Genomic DNA, 20,981 nt, shown 5'->3' with positions numbered 1-20,981 from the left:
AAAAACTCTAGGGTATGACTTGAAAAATGTCAAAACATGATTTGGAATGTCACTAGATACAATTTGAAATGCACCAATTAAGGGTATAAACATTAATATCCCTCGAGGTACGAACTAAAATTCTCAAGGAACGACTTGATATACCCTAAGGAACGACTTGGGATGCTCTAAGGAACGACTTGAGATACCCTAATAAACAACTTGAGAAACTTTAGGGTATGACTTGTAATGTCACTAGATACAATTTGAAATGCATTAAAGGTATAAACATTAATATCTCTGGAGGTACGAACTAAAATTCTTAAGGAACGATTTCAGATGCCCTAAAGAACGACTTGAGAAACTCTAGGGTATAACATGAAAAACGCCAAAACATGACTTTAAATGTCACAAGGTACAATTTGAAATGCACAAAGAGTATTAAAACTTAAAATACCCCGAGGTACAAACTAAAATTTTCAATAAACGACTTGGGATGCCTTAAGGAACGACTTGAGATGCCCTAAGGAACGACTTGAGAAACTTTAAGGTATGACATAAGAAATGTCAAAACATGACTTGGAATGTCACTGTGTATAGTTTAAAATGCACCAATGGTATAAATATTTGAAATACCTCGAGGTACGAACTGAAATTCTTAAGGAACGACTTAAGATGCCTTAAGAAACGACTCAAGATACCTTAAGGAACGACTCAAGATGTCCTAATGAACGACTTGAGAAACTCTAGGGTATGACATGAAAAACGTCAAAACATGAATTTGAATGTCACTAGATACAATTTGAAATGCACCAAGGGTATTAACATTAATATCCTTCGAGGTACGAACTGAAATTCTCAAGGAACGACTTGGGATTTCCTAAGGAACGACTTGAGAAACTTTAGACTATGACTTGGAATGTCATTAGATACAATTTGAAATGCACCAATTAAGGGTATAAACATTAATATACCTCGAGGTACGAACTGAGGGGTATTTTAAATTTTAATACCCTTGGGGCATTTCAAATTGTACCTTGTGACATTCAAAGTCATGTTTTGACAATTTTCATGTTATACCCTAGAGTTTCTCAAGTCGTTCCTTAGGGCATCTTAAGTCGTTCCTTAAGGCATTCCAAGTCGTTCATTGAGAATTTCAGTTCGTACTTTAAGATATTCTAAATGTTAATACCCTTGGTACATTTTAAATTATACATAGTGACATTCAATATCATGTTTTGACATTTTTCATGTCATACCTTCAAGTTTTTTAAGTTGCTCCTTAGGGAATCTCAAGTCGTTCCTTAAGGCATCCCAAGTCGTTTTTTGAGAATTTCATTTCGTACGTCGATGTATTTTAAATGTTAATACCCTTGGTACATTTCAAATTGTACCTAATGACATTCGAAGTCATGTTTTGACGTTTTCCATGTCATATCCTAGAGTTTCTCTAGTCGTTCCTTAGGGCATCTCAAGTCATTCCTTAAGGCATCCCAAATCGTTATTTGAGAATTTCAGTTCGTACCTCGAGGTAATTTAATTGTTAATACCCTTGTTGTATTTCAAATTGTACCTAGTGACATTCAAAGTCATGTTTTGACGTTTTCCATGTCGTACCCTAGAATTTCTCAAGTCGTTCCTTAAGGCATCCTAAGTCATTCCTTAAGAATTTCAGTTCGTACCTCGAGGTGTTTTAAATGTTAATACCCTTAGTGCATTTTAAATTATACCTAAAGACATTCAGAATCATGTTTTGACATTTTCTATGTCATACCTTAAAGTTTTTCAAGTCGTTCTTTAGGAAATCTCAAGTCGTTCTTTAGGGAATCTCAAGTCGTTCCTTAAGGCATCCCAAGTCGTTCTTTGAGCATTTCAGTTCGTACGTCAAGGTAGTTTAAATGTTAATACCCTTGGTGCAATTCAAATTGTACCTAGTGACATTCGAAGTCATGTTTTGACATTTTCCATGTCATATCCTAAAGTTTCTCAAGTCGTTCCTTAGGGTATTTCGAGTCGTTTCTTAAGGCATCTCAAGTCGTTCCTTGAGAATTTCAGTTTGTATCTCAATGTGTTTTAAATATTTATATCCTTGGTGCATTTCAAATTATACACAGTGACTTTACAAGTCATGTTTTGACATTTTCCATGTCATACCTTAAACTTTCTCAAGTCGTTCCTTAGGGCATCTCAAGTCGTTCCTTAAAGCATTCTAAGTCGTTCATTGAGAATTTCAGTTCGTACCTCGAGATATTCTAAATATTAATACCCTTCGTACATTTTAAATTATATCTAGTGACATTCAATATCATGTTTTGACTTTTTCCATGTTATTCCCTAGAGTTTCTCAAGTCGTTCATTAAGGCATTTTAAGTCGTTCTTTAAGGCATCTCAAGTCGTTCATTGAGAATTTCATATCGTACCTCGAGGTATTTTAAATTTTTATAGCCTTGGTGCATTTCAAATTGTACATAGTGACATTCAAAGTCATGTTTTGATGTTTTCCATGTCATACCCTAGAATTTCTCAAGTCGTTCCTTAGGGCATCTTAAGTCGTTCTTTAGGGCATCTTTAGTCGTTCTTTAAGGCATCATAAGTCGTTCATTGAGAATTTCAGTTCGTACCTCAATGTATTTTAAATGTTAATACCCTTGGTGTATTTTAAATTATATCTAGTAACATTCAAAATCATGTTTTGACATTTTTCATGTCATACCTTAAAGTTTCTCAAGTTGTTCTTTAGAGCATATCAAGTCGTTCTTTAAGACATCTCAAGTTGTTCTTTGAGAATTTCAGTTCGTACATCAAGGTACTTTAAATGTTAATACCCTTAGTGCATTTCAAATTATACCTAGTGACATTCAAAGTCATGTTTTGACGTTTTTCATGTCATACCCTAGAGTTTCTCAAGTCGTTACTTAGGGTATCTTAAGTCGTTCCTTAAGGCATCCCAAATCGTTCTTTGAGAATTTCAGTTTGTACCTCGAGGTATTTTAAATGTTTATACCCTTGGTGTATTTCAAATTGTACCTAGTGACATTCAAAGTCATGTTTTGACGTTTTCCATGTTATACCCTAGAATTTCTGAAGTTGTTCCTTAGGGCATCTGAAGTCGTTACTTAAGGCATTCTAAGTCGTTTATTGAGAATTTCAGTTCGTACCTCGAGGTATTTTTAATGTTAATACCTTTGGTGCATTTTAAATTATACCTAACGACATTCAAAATCATGTTTGGACATTTTTCATGTCATATCTTAAAGTTTCTCAAGTCATTCCTTAAAGCATCTCAAGTCGTTCTTTGAGAATTTCAATTCGAGCTCGAAATATTTTAAATGTTAATACCTTTTGTACATTTCAAATTGTATCTAGTGACATTCAAAATCATGTTTCGACATTTTCCATATCATACCCTAGAGTTTCTCAAAGTTTAAGTCATTTTTTTTGTTCTTTATGGTGCGTTTGGATGAAGTAGTTTGAAATTACTAAGGAATTCACAAATGACGGAATTTAAAACGATGTGATTTAAAATTCTAGAATATGTAAATTCTCTTATTTGGATAACATGTAAACATAATGGAGTTTAAAAACGAAATTTATGGTAGTTTTAACTTTTGATGCATCAATTCAAAAGAATGATGGTGATGGTGGCAACAATAAAAATGATGTTTATGGTGAGTTAACTATATTGGTAGGGGTGATGGCCCACAAGAAGTGGGAGAAATGGTGGTGGCTAAAATTGGGGTGTTGGCGGTGGCGGTGGTGTCGGCAATGGCGGTGATGGTGGTGGCGGCGGTGATGGTGATGGTGATGGTGGTGGTGGTGGCGGTGGTGGTGGTGGCTGAGGTGGCCGTGGCGGTCTCGGTGTTGGTGGTGGTGGTGGTGGTGGTGGCGACAGTGGCAGCGGCAGCGGCGGTGGTGGCAGGGGTGGAGGGGGTGGTGGTGTTAGTGGTGGTGACGTTGGCGGGTGTGGTGGTAGTGTCGACATGGTCGACATGACTTATTTTCCTTTTGTAAAATTTGAAATTTTGAAAATGACACCAATTTAGGTGGAATTTAAAGTTGGAATTTACAGCCTTCAAATCCCAAGTTTTTTTCCACCTAGAATTTACAAAATTCTGTATTTATTGACCCAAACAAGAAAATTAGAGCATGTAATTTCTTAAATGCTGAGTTTTGTTTAAATTCCGAGTTTTTTTCCTCCATCCAAACACACCATTAAGGTAAGTCAATTTTTGCTGTTCGTTTTCCATGTTATACCCTAGATGATTTTGTTGTTCCATAAACTTCAATAAATTCATATTTTTCTATTATTGTTTTGCTTTTTAGATCTGAATTCAACAAACTCATATGTTGTTCCATAAAATTCCGACATAATTTTACCCTAAGAAACGACTTAATAGACACATAGTCGACACATGGTGCTAGACTGCTAGAGCCACTTTAGATAATGCTATAACCCATTCATCATATTCATCATTTTCTATCTTTTTTCACCTCTTTGTTAAAATCAATTTTTTGGTCAACAGAGTGTCAACATGTCGGCCATGTGGCGACTAAAAGGGTATTTTTGTCCAAAAAGTGGCCAAAGAGTCATAAAAGATAAATTGTAAGTGAAAGATTTAAAAAGATACAATTGTATTAAAAAGGGATATTTAATAAAATTTCCCAAGAAAGCATAAACAACCACACATGAAATTCCACATTAAGTCAGGTGCCCCATTTGTCAACAATATCAGAAACCAAGAACCGCTCTGAAAAACTAAAATTGATGGAAGAAAACAATGGAAGTACAATCCAAAGTACAGCTTTGAAAAAGAAAAATCCAGAACAAAATTGTAAACCTAATATCAAAATACTGCCTAAGATGTACTCTCTTTCTTCAGTTTTGCAAGCTCGGTCCTAACCAGCCCAGCTTTCTGCAAATAAGAAAGATGTATTAGAATAAGAAAGATGTATTAGTTAGGGAGGGTTCAACATGAAATACGGTGGCTAATAGAGAAAATGTACGACATCTCACATAAAGGCATTCACACTTAAAACATAAGCATTTGAATATGGCAACCAACCTTAATCTTAGCCAACATGAGCTTGAATCGATCAAAGTCATTAAGAGATGCCCTTCTCTTCTGAACAATCAGCTTCCTACCCCAAGAGCTGTTCTCCCACTTCTTCTTAACATCTACCAGCACATGACAATTATCCAAAAGTAAATTATGACGTGAAAACAAGACAACCACTATTTATGAGTCATTCAGCCTTACCTGCAGCCTCCATTGCAGCAAGCAATTCCCTCTTCTTAGGAACCCTCTTAATGTCAATTTTGATGTCAGTGAGGGAAAGTCTCTTGAAATTCATTTGGGATCTCACCATATCAGGGGCATCAACAAGAGCCTACAGAGACGCACGAAGCAGAATTACCAATGGATCAAAACCATGAAATATACAATGAAATCAATGCAGAAGAAATATTACAAATGTATTGAAATGACATGAAGTTCATTGAATTGATCACCATACATACGACTAGGGAGGTTGTAGGTCAGATCATGTTGGAGCCCAGTACGACATGACATAACACCGTCCCCAAATTATTGGGTTGTAGTTTATAGAAAGAGAAAATATAGCAGGCATTTTTAGAGGCAAAAACAAGCTAAAGGTGTGGCGGGACATAATACTTAATTAACAAAGGAGCAAAAAGAGCAAAGCTAAACAGCAACACAGACCAGCAGCGTTTTAGCACGAGCATTGGGGTTTTCATCCTCAACGAGATCTCTCGGAGAAGCCCGGGGTGCACCGTGCATAAATGGAATTCGATATGTAAAAGAAAAGACCCTCGAAAGACTTGCTTATTGGAATTGGAATTGGAATTGAACTACTAAAACCTGACACCTCACGAACGAATTAATGAACTGAGATAACCCAACCCAATAAAAACCCAACTAATACAACAAACAATCTCTGCTTGGTAGCTCAGAAAACACTTCAGGGAAGTGTTAACATGTAGCACTGAAACTTACAACTCCACCCAAATGAACCACATGCTAAATTGCTAATTTCACATAATACATAAATCCCTAAATTTATTTTCTTCTATTTTCCTTTATTTTTCTAGGCAAGCTAACAGAACACAAACATAATTCTAAATTCATAAAACAAAGATTAAAAATTTGATAAAAAAGGAAAAAGGAAAGAGAATGTACTCTGTTCTGGTCAAGGACGTCGACGATGACGACGAGCTTCCCATAGTCCTCGCCGTAGTTGACGAGAGCCACCCTCCCGATCTCGACGTACCTCTTGAAAGGCTGTACCAGCAAAAACAAACAGAAACAAACAGAATGAGATCAACGAAAGCAGGTCGAGAGTGAAGAGGAGGTAAACAACGGCGTATAGAGCTCACCATTTTTGGTTGGTGCGGTGTGTGACTGTGAGAGCTCTGAGAGAGGAGGCGGGAGCGAAGAAGAGCAAATGCGGCAAAGGTCAGGGAATCAGGGTTTTTGTTTAGGGTTTTTATAGGGTGATTTGGACCGTTGGATCTAATCTAGACTTTCTTTTTGTTTGGTATCCTAACCTAGGCCTTTTTGTATGTTTCTTTTTGGGCTTGAAGGCCTTTTTATATTTGAGTTTGGGCTACTTTGTCTAAAAAAATTGCATGAAGGCCTAGCCAAGGCCCAAGCTAAATTCGTCAAGGCCTATAGGCGTTGCCATGTTTAATGAGTTATTTACATTTACACCCCTTGAGAACCTGAGGTTTATCATCTTTTCACATACACCCCTTGGGGTTTCAAAAATTACATATGCACTCTCTGAGGTTTCAAAAATATTGCATATAACCCCCTACAAAAGAAAACAATAAATAAACAAAGAAGAAATCGATATTTGTATTGAGGTTGGATTTTATACCTTGAGTAATCTTATTAGGCCATTTCACCCCTTTAGCATGCATTTGTCATACTTTCTCATCATTTTTCATCTACAGTAGAGGATTATGTGCAACAGTTTTGAAACCTCAGGGAGTGTATGTGTAATTTTTGAAACCCTAGGAGGTGATATGTGAAAAGACGATAAACCTCAGGGGGTGTAAGTATAAATAACTTCATCTTTAACATGATGCAAAAACACTACTGTTTGGATTCACAATTATTTGATATGAACTCAAATGCATACGACCTGCCAATATGAGTTCTAAATGGGTGGAGTTAATGTGAAATAGTCAAACATGAGTAATCGATTTTAACACTATAAATCTATTTTACTACTTTTACATGAAGAAAATGACTAACTTTTTTCAATAAATATAAATAGTTTTTTATGATTTTGTTAGTATCATGATCAAGAAGATTTTTCATTGGCTCAAAATACACCTTAATTAAGATGTCTCAAGGTGCATCTTACACCTCTAGATGTCAGAAGGTGCACCCTTATATGGCTCAAGGTCGACTTTTGGTTGTCTTAGGTTGCACTTTTGCCCTTTGAAGGTGGAATGCCTCTAGGTGCAATACCTTTACCTTTAAATGCATTGAGATTTACTTTTGAATGTCTCAAGGTTCATTCTCGGATATTTCACCGCTGGGTTTCTCGAGTTCCCAAATGTTGGGGGCTTATAAATTTTATAGATCCTTTATATACTTGTATATTATGTTAGGTCAAAGTAATATTAATAAAGGGTCAAATGCCCCATTTTTATGGTTTGCCTCGGACCTCTAAAATCTCATGAACAGCCATGAGATTTCACAATTTTTAGGGTCAATGGGATTTCACCTCACACTAATTAATGCAATAATGCCCCATTTTTAGGGTCATAAATAAAAATGCTCCATTTTTAGGGTCAATGCATGTGATTTCATCCCACACTAATTAATGCCAAACATTTCGATGATTTTTGTATCATTTTTGGGCAAAAGGTTGATGCAAATCACATTGAACCATTTTTGGGCATCAAAATATTTTATTTCCATGTTTGAATTTCTCTTCAAGTGGCCCACTCCATTCAACATGGTGACCACTTCCATGAAACTTGTATCAGTATGCTTGGAGGAACTGTTGATAGGTTTATGAAGAATATTGCAATATTGTATGTATACATCGCTCGAATAAACATTTGTATTAGTCTTCATACTCTTCACGCTACTCTGTAAAGCTTAAACTCGTTCCCTTTTGTAAGAAAATACAAAAAGAACACCAAGGTGTGATGCTCAGATAACATTTTAAATTTATGTTCTTCAATTCAATTGTTTCTTAACTTATTGGGCATCCTCATGGAATGATGGTGCCCTAGCCTGAGGCCCCTGACCCTTCAATAATATGAAAAAGACTGACTGACTACTCATTGACAACATAAAAAACGTTGCTCTCTCTCTCTCTCTCTCTCTCTCTCTCTCTCTCTATATCTTTTTTATCACTAAAATAAATTCATTCTTCTTCTATTTATGCTTATTCATTTCATTATTTTATTTTTATTTTATTTCAAAGATAAATTTTTTTGGTTTTTTTGTTTTTAAAAGACCACCCACCTCACCCTTGGCCGGTCCGGTCTCGCAATGGAGGCGAGGAGAGAATAAAAAAGGACGACAAGTTAAGAAAGGTGAAAAGGGGTTGGAAAAAGAATTTCAGTTAGTTTTTCAATCCCCCTTCACCTTTCAATTATAACTTTTTTTTTTCCCATGTCCTTTCAATCGTAATTTGAGTGAGTAAAGACCAACAGTAACACTTACATTGATGTTAATATTCTATTGTCAAATCGTCAATTTAGAACTTGATAAATAATTTTATATTGGCAAGCTGATAATTATTTTCAAATTGTCCACCGATAGAATATGTTCTTATAACAATGTTGGTCTTCCCTTTGGGAATGTAGGATCAAAGAATTTATGAAATTTTGGCCCTAGCAACGGTTTACACCCACGAGGCTAGGAATGGATGTCAAAGTCAAACCCACCGACACCCTTAGCTAGAACAACAAGATTCTAAAAATTTTCTACATAAGAATTTTTCATTTTCATATAAACAATTGAAGCAGTGTGCCAACCATTTCACATTTTTATCTTATCGTATCTTTTATGTATGGCACTGAATCCTTATTATAAGTTTATCTTCGTGCATCTTTTATATCCCCAGCCAAGCTAGTTGATTTTAAACCATTCTATCTTAGCTAGCTCTTGCTATTTTTTTTTTTCTAATACCATATCTTATATTGTGTTAATTTGTCTACTTTATTTGGATTTTATTCACATTTTATAATGATTATTCTCAAGGTTGTACCCAAACTTATAACCTTTACAGTTTGGTTAATTATAATTAATCAATTGCTATGGTGATCATTTGTGCAATGTTTTCTATTGATTGAACTCGAATGACATCTTTGTATCTTTAGTGCTTTTGATCGAACACAATGATTAAGATTAAACATTGTGTGAAAAAAGCCTAAGAATTTTTGACACTTTGGCATGGAATCCTTGACTATAAGTTATACGTGTCCTAATTATGAAGAGGATAATATATAATGATGTATTTTAATTTGTAACTTACTATTTTAAAGACAGTTATATAAGAAATCATGATCACACATTCATATAAAAAACCATGTAATGAGCGGTTTTGATCAACAGTCTAATAGCATAAGTCTAATAGTAATATATGAAGAGAATATTGATCAATGTGTAAAAGTCTACTTTAAACTTTGGATATCTTTTTCACATTCATAAAAAAATGTGGTGATGCGTGATGCTGCAGCTATTAAAAGGAAAAGCATCGAAAAGAAAAGGAGAAAAAAGCATGCTTAGTTTGCGTTTAGATTATGTTTTGTTTCTCGATCTAATGATGTAAGCATTGCATATTGGTTAGTCCATGGAGGTTGACAAATTCAAATACCTACTCTAGCTTGTCCAAATATTTTTGAATCTTTGAGTGATGTGAGTCACATCTCACACATGGATTATGTCCCTTAATTGCAAATTAACAGGCATTTTCATATATAATTAGGGTAATTTATATAATAAAACAGAACGATTTTTGAATTTTAAAATTTATCTCCGAGTCCGAATGGTTGAGATTGTTTCTGCTTTCATTTAATAGTCCGTTATCTATTTCTCAAATTTACTTTCTCGTCCATGAAAATTGGTTTGCCGTCTCTCTCTCTCCTTAATTAATTTCTCTTTAACATTAAATTTCCTTAATTAATTTCTCCTTAATTAAAGAAATAAATTTCTCCTTTGACGGGTTACCCCTAGTCTATATAATAAAACAGAACGGTTTTTGAATCCTAAAATTTATTTCTAGGTCCGAATGGCTGAGATCGTTTTGGGTTAAATCAAATAGTCAATTATCTATTTCCCAAATTTACTTTCCCACTCATGAGAATTGGTTTGCCACATTTCTCTCCTTAATTAATTTTCCCTTAATTCTCTCTCCTTAATTTCATATATTCAATTTTTTTTTTTTTTTGGGTCTTTCATTTGGGTTGAACAATTAAGTTTGTTTGTATTTGTGATTTGAGAATAGAAATAGGAGAAACCTATTAAATTAATTACTTGCTAAAATATCGATGTTTGCGCAATAGAAAGAGCCGCTTCATACTCGCGAGAGCAAGTGTGGAGAGGCTAGTATATATTAGAATCAAGAATTTCTCTATTGGATCTCATTTAGAGAATTTGGAAAATGATAATGCCGGAGTCATCAAATTTGCTCACTAAATCGTATGTCAATACACATGTCAATGCCTTATTTGTTAAAAATAAATAAGGTTAAGTATGGACTCATATTTGAATAAATGAAATACTATTACACAAACATAGTTTGATAAATAAGTTAGTGATGAGTGTACTCTTCCGAAAATAGAGTCATATACACACACACACATAAATTATTTATCAAACTATGTTTGCGTACTTTGGAATGGGGCAAAATGAAAGTAAAATTACACCTAAAGGGGTAATCATTAGAGCTTAAACATCAATTAAAATTATGAGTTATATCAAATTTTGGGGTCTTTCATTCACATATTTTTCCTTGAAGACTGTTTTATAGAATTTTTGGACTCCTAATAAATTTGGAGCATCCTATTTTCACGTGATTCATATTTATAAAATTAACAAATAATGGGGTAATACTAAAATTAGTTCCATTGCTATATTTTGAATCAAGGGGAATGAACCACTTCTGAGCTACCTAAATCCACAAGTGGTTGGAACACTAAATGAATGACTAACACACATATATATACATTGAATATGGACTAGCCATCTCCTCCTTGATGGCTTAATTTGCCTTGTGGTAATTTTCAGATTTAAACATGATATCCACGGTAATGATGGCATATTCTGTACTAAATTTTATGCATTGAAGTTGGCCATTTTGCACAGTGGGGACAGCAAAGAATCACTTGTATAATGAGGATTGAGGGGTTGGCATTTTTAGACTTTAAATCCTTTCCTTTTTCTTTCAATTTTCTTTGCATATAAGATACTTATTCCTTAAAAAGATAGAAAAAAAATCTAATTTCTTATTTTAATTTCATCCCTTTTTAAGCTATAAGAGGTCCCTCTCCTCTCCCTGCCAACCCCAAGAGACTGAAAAAATGGGAGAAGGAGAAGAGATTGTAGCAGAAGAGGGAGTGAACATTAGTCTTAAGGACCTCTCTAAGAAGCTTGAGGAATTTGCCAAGGCCAGAGATTGGGAGAAGTACCATAGTCCCAGAAATCTACTCCTTGCAATGGTAATAGTCTTCCTCACTACACTTCTCCTTCCAACACATGCTTCAACTTGCTTTGTTAACCATGGCACTATGTCTCTATATAAGTTGCATGTCTGAATGGGTTGTTGACATAGGCTTCTGTTGAGAATAGAATCTCACATCAGGGATTTAAAGCCTTACTTGAAAATATATATGTTGCACATCTCGGGCCTTTCCACCCACTCTCAATTAGTTTGAAACTTTAAATTGGATATTCTATAGTCTCTATATAATTTTTCTATATAATTTTTGCATAGAGGGGTTTATTTTTATTTTTTTTGTGCGGATCTGTTTACAGACACATTTTCTCTTAAACATGCACGAAAGGTTTTTTATTTGACATTCATTGATTTGTTAGTTTACCATTGTAGATTTCTTTGCAGAGGCCGACATAGTTTCTCTTAAACATGAAATATAATGTCTTTCAGGAAAGGCCAAAAAATTTATGGCAGATTTTTTAAGGCTTTGCAAGGAACCAACTCTAAGTTTGGACCAAAATGACTGCTGTCATGTTCACTGACATGAATACTAATGCTGTGGTTTACAGTTTTCAGCAACATCAAATGGCGTTTCCAACACCAGTTTTGTCCTACTTTCCATGACCAAAAACATATATTCTTGGCTAAATGGTGTACTGGTAATAGTGTTGTCCCGTTGTGGACAAGAGGCAGGGGAATTTACTTGGGGAACCCACATGTCTTAAATTTGGAAATTATTCCTTGTCTCTTCATGAAGTTCACATATTGGAAAATTTGATTGCATATTATCATATAAATATAAAATTTTACCATACTGACGTATATGAAATAAAAAATATTTTGAACGTATTTTTGGATCTTGATAGACTCACTTTTCTACTTTTAAGGTGTCGATTTTCAACCGTTAGATCTGTTTGTATGTCATACGCTATCTGTACTATAAACGAAGTTTGTACAATTAATGTGATAGACAATACAAATAAAATTTTCATGGTTGCTAGGCTATGTACTTATATACCTCTTATTGATTCTTGATGTCATTGGTGGTGCGTAGGTGGGAGAGGTAGGAGAGCTATCAGAAATATTCCAATGGAGGGGAGAGGTGGACAGAGGATTGCCAAATTGGGAGGAATCGGATAAGGAGCATCTTGGAGAAGAGCTATCTGATGTGCTTCTATACCTCATCAGGTTAGCAGATATTTGTGGCATTGATCTTGCTGATGCTGCCTCCAGAAAGATAGTCAAGAATGCAATCAAATACCCACCCAATTAAGCCCAAGGTCTTCTGAAAAAGATGGTCATGAGTCATGACTTGTATTTGCCCAATTTTGTTTGATGAGCTTCAACTTGGATTTTAGTAAAATCTTTATATGAATTTGGAGTGGAATTAATATGTTCTACCTTAATTTTCCCCCTTATTAATTTTCTGATTGGCTGATCAAGGTTATATATGTATGATTCAATAGATCTGTCAAATATCAAATCCTTGATTTTTATTTTATTTTTTGGGTTTGACAAACTTTGTGAATGCGAAGGGATGGGGAAGTGCATTAGATTCACTTCTTAAAACGAAAAAAAATATATGATATATTGTTGCTCACTTTAATAAACACATAAATAATATATACCGAGCAATTTGAGAGCACATTAAGCTTTGGGTTAATACCCCATGGAAGTATAAAAATTCAATCTAAAATCAATTTATAATGAGTGGAGAGACTCGTGATATTATGTATTGTAAAGATAAAATTTTACTTTCCGGTGTGTATATATTCTCGATAAACACATTTAAGGACTTGATTCACCTTAATGAATTATTAATTTCAACAACATGTGAAATCCAACTATTAGATATATTATCTCTCAATTTGAATTTCTTAAGTGAGTGCTTCTATGCGAGCAAGAGAGACAAATTATCGCTAATAACCATTTGATCTAGTAGATAGTACTTAATCTCCCTTTTTATTTTGAGGATGTCCTAAGTTTTAATCCCAATACACAATAATTATTGATTTAAAAATAAAAAGCAAATTATTAGCTTCTTGATGAAGAGCATGAGAATTGAGAAGTGACTAAATGTGCAAACCTCCCACATTGAAAAAGTAGAATATAGAATATTTTGCTCAAATTCCCAACCCTTGATGCTTATTTTATTTTTTATTTTTTAAAAAGGTCAATGGACCAAGTCTTGGCTCGATCATGATTTGTTGGGTTAGTGGGAAAAAAAGGAAAAAGAGGTTGGGCTTGGGCTTGGGCTTGGGCTTGGGCTTCATTTTGAACTTAGGAATGGCTTGTGGGCCGATCCATTTGATCCATTTGAGCTAAGAAGATGATGATTCTTGATGAATATCCAAGATGAATGGATGATAGTCTTAATCCTTAAAAGAATAAAACATAAGCCCTTCACACAATAGATAACAATCTAAGAATCATCCTTAATAAAAATAGGCTTATATTTTTGTTGAATCATCTGAAATAATAACCTTACAAATGACCTGTATCTAAATAACACGAATCGAAATAGTTTATAACTTTCAAGTCTTTGCCAACGAAAGGTTACTATTAGGATCATAAATGGTAAAACCTAACGAAGCATTCATACTCTTTTTGAGAAAACATCAAAATTAAGCTTAATAGAATTACTAGTTGGAAACTTACTAAGAATGTGGGTGCAAACTTTAGGATCATATCGTGTAGTAGAGCTTTGATAAACAAGAGGTAGTTGAATGGAATGTACGGCGGTATATTTAATACTATATTAGATACTTGCTGCCCAGCCCAATTAGACTTAATAACCCAACTATTACCCTCCAATTAACTAATTAAACCAGCTACCTGCTGCCCATTCTCTCATTCTCATTTTCACAGGTGAGTCCTCTCATACTCTCATTCTCAACAATAATTCCCAGCTGCCCTTCATCTCTGCCCAGCTGCTCTTAACTCCCCAATCACATTCAGCTCCAAAGCTTAAAGGAAAAGGTAAGTGCTCTTAACTTTTTTTAAAGTTATGATTCTGAAATTAATCATTTTTATATTATGAAGAATTGTATGGTACAACTTAAATAGTGTTATATTATATGTAATTGCATTGCATGTTTATTTGTTATTGTCTTTTTTGTATGACTATGCATTTTGAGGGGTAAGACTCATTACGCCTCCTCTGAGTAAGTGTATGTTTTGTTGTTTATTAATGAGATTCACTCGTATCATTGAATTTTCTTTAAATAAATTTCATTTTAGATCAATAATGTGTTTTAACAAATTTTTAAATTTAGAAACTATCGCTAAAAACAAACGAGATGCTATCAAAATTTCGATAACCTCTAAGTTTTTTTTTTTGTCGCAAGTAGCTTTTAATTTTAGCCCACCTCATTTTTAATTCCTGGCTCCGTGCCTGTGTACGACTCAGATGTGTTTCAACAATAAAATATCCTCTCGATCTCTCATCCAATATTTAAACTTTTCCTATTATTTTGTAACTTTTTTCTTTTTAATTCAAATATTTATTCCTTAGAAATTTACGAGTAAGATCCAGCAACGTGAATTGCATGATGCCCGATTCGCTTCGTGTAAGTCAGTGACAGAATTTAAAAAAATCAAAACGGCCACGAACCTGGTTTGACGCTTAGCCATAGCGGGATGGCGGTTATAGCCCTCCCTCCCTTTCTTAACCAATCGAACCACCCTTGGCCAAAAAAATAAAGCAATCCAACCACGCGTACAACACGTCGTATCCCACACGCTGCGGCGTCGTTTACTCGTTCATTTCACCCAAAACGACACAGTCAAAACAGTCAATCAGTCTGTCAAAGCCTGTTCCCCTTCGAGCTTTAAAGCAATTCAATCCCACCGTCATCAAATCACAGAATCTGATTCTTCTCAGATAATTTCTCCACCCAATTCCCATTTTCCGAATATCGAATCGAACCAACATTTTCTCAATCGTTTATCATTAACAATATCACGATTTTGATCTCCACCATTTCTGCAATCTTACTCAGATCCAACCCATGTGAGCTCCGATCTTCTTCTCACTCTCTTTCAATCATTTGTAACACAATCTTCGTCTGGACCTTGTTTTGTAATTATTTAATTTAGCAATCATTATTTTCTGATTAAGCTGTTTAAAAATCATAGCTTTGAGCCTGTTGCGTGTACAATTTCACTGATTTACTTGTTAATTTGTGAATTGTAATGGTATGATTATTATGCAGTGAAGCTAAAAGATGGAGGGGACTGTGTTCGCTCCTGCTCTGGAAGGGATGAAGACTGTGAAGTCCGCAGAAGGCGAAATGCTCACCAAGCCTTTCTTGGAAGTGTGCAAGCAGATTTTGCCTGTTATAGGTTCACTCTCTCCCTCTTTGATTCTAAGGCTTTTAACCCAATTTTTTGTTTGCATGTATTTGTATAGCATAATGCTGCCTACCCATTTGTTATTTGTACAATACGAGCCTGTTTTGGTTCTGGGTTTGACCCTTTTGGTTACAAACTGAAGTTCCCATTTTTCTGATGCCAGAGAAGTTTGGAGCTGCTATGTCCCTTGTTAAATCGGACGTCGGTGGTAATATAACGGTAAGATGCTCTTTTACATGCATTTTCCCCATTCATGCTCACTGCAAGTTTAATACTTTTTGTCAGTCATGGGTATATTTTGTGTTGTCCAACATGGATATGTCAATGCTAATCTGAACGCTATATACATGAATCTGATTAGAATATCTTGTAAGTGATGTTTATGTTAAAAGGTGATTAAACTGTTTTTAGTTTGATTGAGTTTGAATGCTCTGCATGTTCTCACTCTCTACAATTTTGGCTTTGTGTATAGAGATTGGAAACTAAATATTCAACTGATCCTTCCAAATTCAACCACTTGTACAGTTTGGTACAAGTTGAGGTTGACGAAAAAACAGCAAAAGCATCATCCAGCTGCACCAATGGTCTTCTTTGGTTGACAAGGTAAATGATATAATCAGAAACTTGTGCTTTTTTTGCTTTTATGCCTTTGCACTATGTTGAAGTGCGATACCTCATGAGTATGATGATATTTTTCTTAATTACTTTTCAGAGCAATGGATTTCTTGGTAGAGTTGTTTCAGAACTTACTGGATCATCCAGATTGGACAATGTCACAGGCTTGTACAGATTCCTATGGCAAGACCCTGAAAAAATGGCATGGATGGCTTGCTAGTTCAAGTTTCAGTGTAATGTCTTTGATGCCCCTTCAATCATTTGATGTGCTACCATTTTGTCACACTGGCCTTAATCCTTTGAATGTCATATGCTGGACTTCAATAGAATGATGACAATTATATTCTGCATGTTGAATCTTCCTTTTTTAATGCTTAACTGCCTATTTTTTGCATTTTGTTAATTATTTGACCCTTCGTGCATTCTTATGTGCTCTTATGATCTCTCATCCATTCAAACTAATGTTTGATACTAGTGAGGCATGAAGCTTTTAATATTTACTAAACCTGAGAGCATTTCTGTTTTTTCCCCTGTTAGCGAAAAATCTCTCTTTTAGTATAGACTATACTCTCACTGTTTTGAAGCAAGAACCATAGATGAAAATTTTGGATACCAGAAATGCCCACTTAGCTTATCAACTGATTCATCGTTACTTGTACTATATGATCTAATTATTATATTGTATCATTCTAGTATTTCTCACCTTTTTCTTTAGTGAAAGAAATGGCAAATGAGAACCTTTTTTTCATTTAGAAATTTTGACTTATTTGAAGCTGGAATAATAGATTGCCATGAAGCTTGCTCCTGATAGAAAGAAGTTCATGGACGTGATAGGAGGCAATGGTGATATCATGGCTGATATAGAGAAATTTTGCAGTACCTTTACACCTCTGCTTCAAGAGAATCACAAGTTTTTGGTAAGATGCTTTCTTCTGTTGCAGAACATTAGTAGGGTCCTTACTCATTAACATATTTGTTAAGTTTTGAAATTGAAGGTTGCCATCTATTGAACACAATATTTAGGTTTAATGACCGACAAGTGTTTAACAGGAGAAGTTGAAGGAAAAGAATTTCTATTTCATTAATTAGCTACATGAGATTGTGTTTGGAAACTTAATGCTCAATTTTGCAGTTTTTCCCTAACTGTTGTTCTTGACACACTCCATTGTACTGAAAAGTAAAGCAAGTGGTCGTAAAGTAATGAAACTCAAAGGACTGACGTATTGTCCTTTGGCTGGAAGGGAAATTTCATAATTTTCTTTGTTTGTCATTCCATTGATTTTTCTATTAGAAGAATAATAAGCAAAAAGACAATAACTTTAATCCAACTAATTAGCTATAAACTGTTAATAAAGGCTCATGAACTTTACTCTTTTGACACAGGCTAGTGTTGGCCTGGATGACTTGAAGGCTTCATGATTGAGAAGGTTTCTGATGAGAAGGCTTATGCAGTCAGTTGCCTTGCCTGCACCTGCCATTTCCTCCTCCTTGGAGATCATGTCCTTAAGGCCTAGCCTAAACTTCAACTTTAAACATGAAAAATAATGTGACTTTTCCCTTCACTTCCAAATGACTTTTGGATTAATGTTTAATGTTAAATTTTTACTTATAATTGGTTATTACAGTGATTTTTATTTAATTTCATATGCCGCCTTACCTTGTGCTGAAGGTAAAGTTCAGTTTGTCATATACTTGTGTGCTCACTACTGCTACTCCAACGGTATGTAAAAATTTACCAAATTCAGAGCGCAGTAATGAGTTTTTAGATCGACTTTTGGTTATTTAATTAGTTTATAATTAGACATCTGGGATGTTATAAAACACTGGAAATCTTGGAGACTTGGACTATTTTTGTGGTGGTTAATGAAGAAACATAAAACACCTCTTTAGGAATTTATAGAAAAGATCAAATCAAGTACAGCCATGTCATCCCAAACTTAGGTTTGTCAAATTTATAGATTATGCTAAATTAACTTTTCTCTTTGTGTTCCCAAACCTTATTTTATATCCTTGCTCCTAACAGTAGGACAAGGTCCAATATCCAACATATGCATATCAGAGAAAGTGGGGGTATACTTGGTATCCATGTAACAAGAAGAAAAAAAAAAAAGAAGAAGATGAATTAGAGGCAATGAACCGAATAGATTAATCTATAAAGATGTAGTTTTTCAGGAAAGAAAGTATAAGGGTAAATCTGGAACTAGCTAATAAAAATATGTAGAAAACGTTTAAAAAAAAAAAGAAATAAGGAGTGCAAGTGATTAAAAATAGAGTGCAAAAATCTCCTCTTTTTATTATTGATAAATAGATGAGTCTCCTAAGGAAAAATTAGGTTGGAGGAGTGGATGTACATGGAAACTACCTTAGTTTGCTTGGCATGACATTGACAAGGCTATCTCATCTCGACTCTGGTAGGATATAGCAACATGCTACACTTTTGTAACTTTGTTCATCTATAAAATTATTTTCATTATATTTATTAACCATATTGTGGACCACGTGTTTAATGTAAGTAAGATTCATCTATTCGTTCGAGATCAGTTTGAGATGTATTCCGCGATGATCAATATTATATTTTTGATATAATTAGTTGAGTGAGTCCTAATGAATTTTGGTGCTGAAGTGGCAATTGAGTGCACCCAATGTGGGTTGGAAATAGAAGTCATGGGGCATAAATGAATGAAGGAAATCTTATTTAGGACGGGTCATATGACTTGTATCACATCATTATCACAACTATGTATCTAAAGTTAGGATTCTCATATCCATGTGTAGGTCATTCACACTTAATCTAGACGGAATCAGGGGCGAATCTATGTTATGGGCTGCCTGGGCTGCAGCCCAGGTGCTTTTTTGGGTTTTTTTAAGCTTAGTTGTATACATTTGAAGCCTAGCCCAGTCCATTTCCATCCAAATCCCACTGGCCCTTTTATTTATTGGTTTTGCTGAACATTAAGTTAATTAACTCATCATTCCATGACAGTAATCATGTGCTGAACATTAACCCACCAAAGAATAAAAAGTTATTTTAATTAAATTGTTTCCTTTTCCCCTAATCCCCAAAACTTCTTACCTATGCAAATCAGAGCAACACATAGATCTCTCTCATCTCCTAGCCCCCACCACACACAGTTCTAACTCTAAGTCTCTAATAAGGTATTATATGAGTTTTAATTTGGGTTTATATCTCCATGGTCTTTGTTTTTTATTTTTTTCTCAACTGTTTATTAAATTAGTAGAAATAGGGTTGACAAAAGACTACGACTTGATTGATAGATTGATTCGTCTGGTGTTGACTCTTTATGTTGCTACATCAACGAAAGAACGAGCATTTTCATCTATGAGGTTTATTAAAAAATCGACTACGAAACAAGATAGATGATAAATTTCTGGCTGAATGTATGATCATCCCCATTGAACGAGAATTTTCTAATTAATAGTATCGATAATGAATTGATAATTTATAATTTTTACTTAGTGAAGAAACGTTGGGCCCAACTTAAATAGTGTTATAAAGTATTTGCCATTACGTCCCCCTAATTAACTAGGTGCAACTTTTTTTTTTTAAAGACAAAAATAGTTCGTAAGCTAAGTTTAGCCCACCCCACTTTGAAATCCTAGATTCGCCCCTGGACGGAATCCTATATGACAATTCTTTATGCCAAATATTTTATATAGAAAGCTTGTTTAAATGAAATTCTATACGAGAATTCTAATTTACGTATGAAATTTTTTTTGTATATGATTAGCATTAAAAATTCTCGTATGGGAACCCATCTGGACTACGTGTGAATAACTCGAGTGTGGATGCCAAAATCATCCCTGCCTAAAGAATACAATGTATTGAAACTAAATATAAGTTTAAAGTCGTACTAAAAAATAAGAAGTTTTAATCTTATTTTAAAAATATAAACAAATACCTTTATTTGAGTTATTAAACATATGGGTCATGGTAACGTAGTGATACGATGTTTTCACACAAGCTTTAAGTTTTTGTTTTTTATGGAAATGAAATCCAGATGTAGCGGATAAATGAGATGTGGGCAAGGTAGGGTGAATTCGACAACTGCCACACAATTGTTTCTCCCAACCGCATTTGGCGCGCATTCACTGAAAAACCGTTAACATTTCCCCTCCAACCAAATTTTAGCCTGTGGGGTGGGCCATTTCTAGCTCTATCTCTCTAGTTTCCAACCCGAAAACCCGGTGAGCTTCAGGTTTTGATTGACTGGCCACCGGAATCACGAGCCCCGCTTCGCCACCACCACCTCCGGGCCACCCAACAAAACCTGTGCTCTCATTCCAATTCTCATTCTTTCGGGATTTTCCAA

General features: G+C 34.7%; 3 protein-coding genes and 1 non-coding gene across 5 annotated transcripts; 2 read left to right on the top strand and 2 right to left on the bottom strand.

Moving 5' to 3' along the window:
* Nucleotides 1–4,654: 4,654 nt before the first annotated feature.
* LOC147293826 (large ribosomal subunit protein eL14y-like) lies at nt 4,655–6,495 on the bottom strand. Its single transcript, XM_086231992.1, has 5 exons — nt 6,374–6,495; nt 6,177–6,278; nt 5,238–5,367; nt 5,043–5,155; nt 4,655–4,892 (listed from the first exon to the last, which is right to left on the bottom strand). The coding sequence occupies exons 1-5, from the start codon at nt 6,374–6,376 to the stop codon at nt 4,836–4,838; spliced, it is 405 nt and encodes a 134-aa protein (XP_086088118.1). The 5' UTR covers nt 6,377–6,495; the 3' UTR covers nt 4,655–4,835.
* On the bottom strand, nt 5,593–5,777 carry LOC147293827 (small nucleolar RNA snoR134). Its single transcript, XR_015120962.1, has one exon. It is a non-coding gene; the product is annotated as a small nucleolar RNA snoR134 (small nucleolar RNA).
* A 5,008-nt stretch (nt 6,496–11,503) lies between the features above and the next one.
* Nucleotides 11,504–13,104, top strand: LOC147293825 (uncharacterized). The gene is made up of 2 exons (XM_086233486.1): nt 11,504–11,686; nt 12,737–13,104. Exons 1-2 carry the CDS (start codon nt 11,549–11,551, stop codon nt 12,953–12,955), a joined length of 357 nt encoding a protein of 118 aa, XP_086089612.1. The 5' UTR covers nt 11,504–11,548; the 3' UTR covers nt 12,956–13,104.
* Nucleotides 13,105–15,497: 2,393 nt separating this feature from the next.
* On the top strand, nt 15,498–20,805 carry GLTP1 (glycolipid transfer protein 1). Of its 2 annotated transcripts, none has more exons than XM_086231878.1 (7): nt 15,498–15,694; nt 15,897–16,026; nt 16,199–16,254; nt 16,508–16,638; nt 16,748–16,883; nt 17,436–17,567; nt 20,670–20,805. In XM_086231878.1, the coding sequence occupies exons 2-7, from the start codon at nt 15,909–15,911 to the stop codon at nt 20,673–20,675; spliced, it is 579 nt and encodes a 192-aa protein (XP_086088004.1). In that variant the 5' UTR covers nt 15,498–15,694; nt 15,897–15,908; the 3' UTR covers nt 20,676–20,805. The 2 variants fall into 2 exon arrangements, with proteins under 2 accessions (XP_086088004.1, XP_086088003.1); XM_086231877.1 differs by lacking the exon at nt 20,670–20,805 and adding an exon at nt 18,034–18,294 and having other exon boundaries at nt 15,499–15,694.
* The last annotated feature ends 176 nt before the right edge of the window (nt 20,806–20,981 follow it).

This window comes from Dryas octopetala, chromosome 2 (assembly GCF_963921425.1).
Source record: "Dryas octopetala chromosome 2, drDryOcto1.1, whole genome shotgun sequence".
Classification (NCBI taxonomy): domain Eukaryota; kingdom Viridiplantae; phylum Streptophyta; class Magnoliopsida; order Rosales; family Rosaceae; genus Dryas; species Dryas octopetala.
This window is presented reverse-complemented; position numbering and strand designations above follow the sequence as displayed.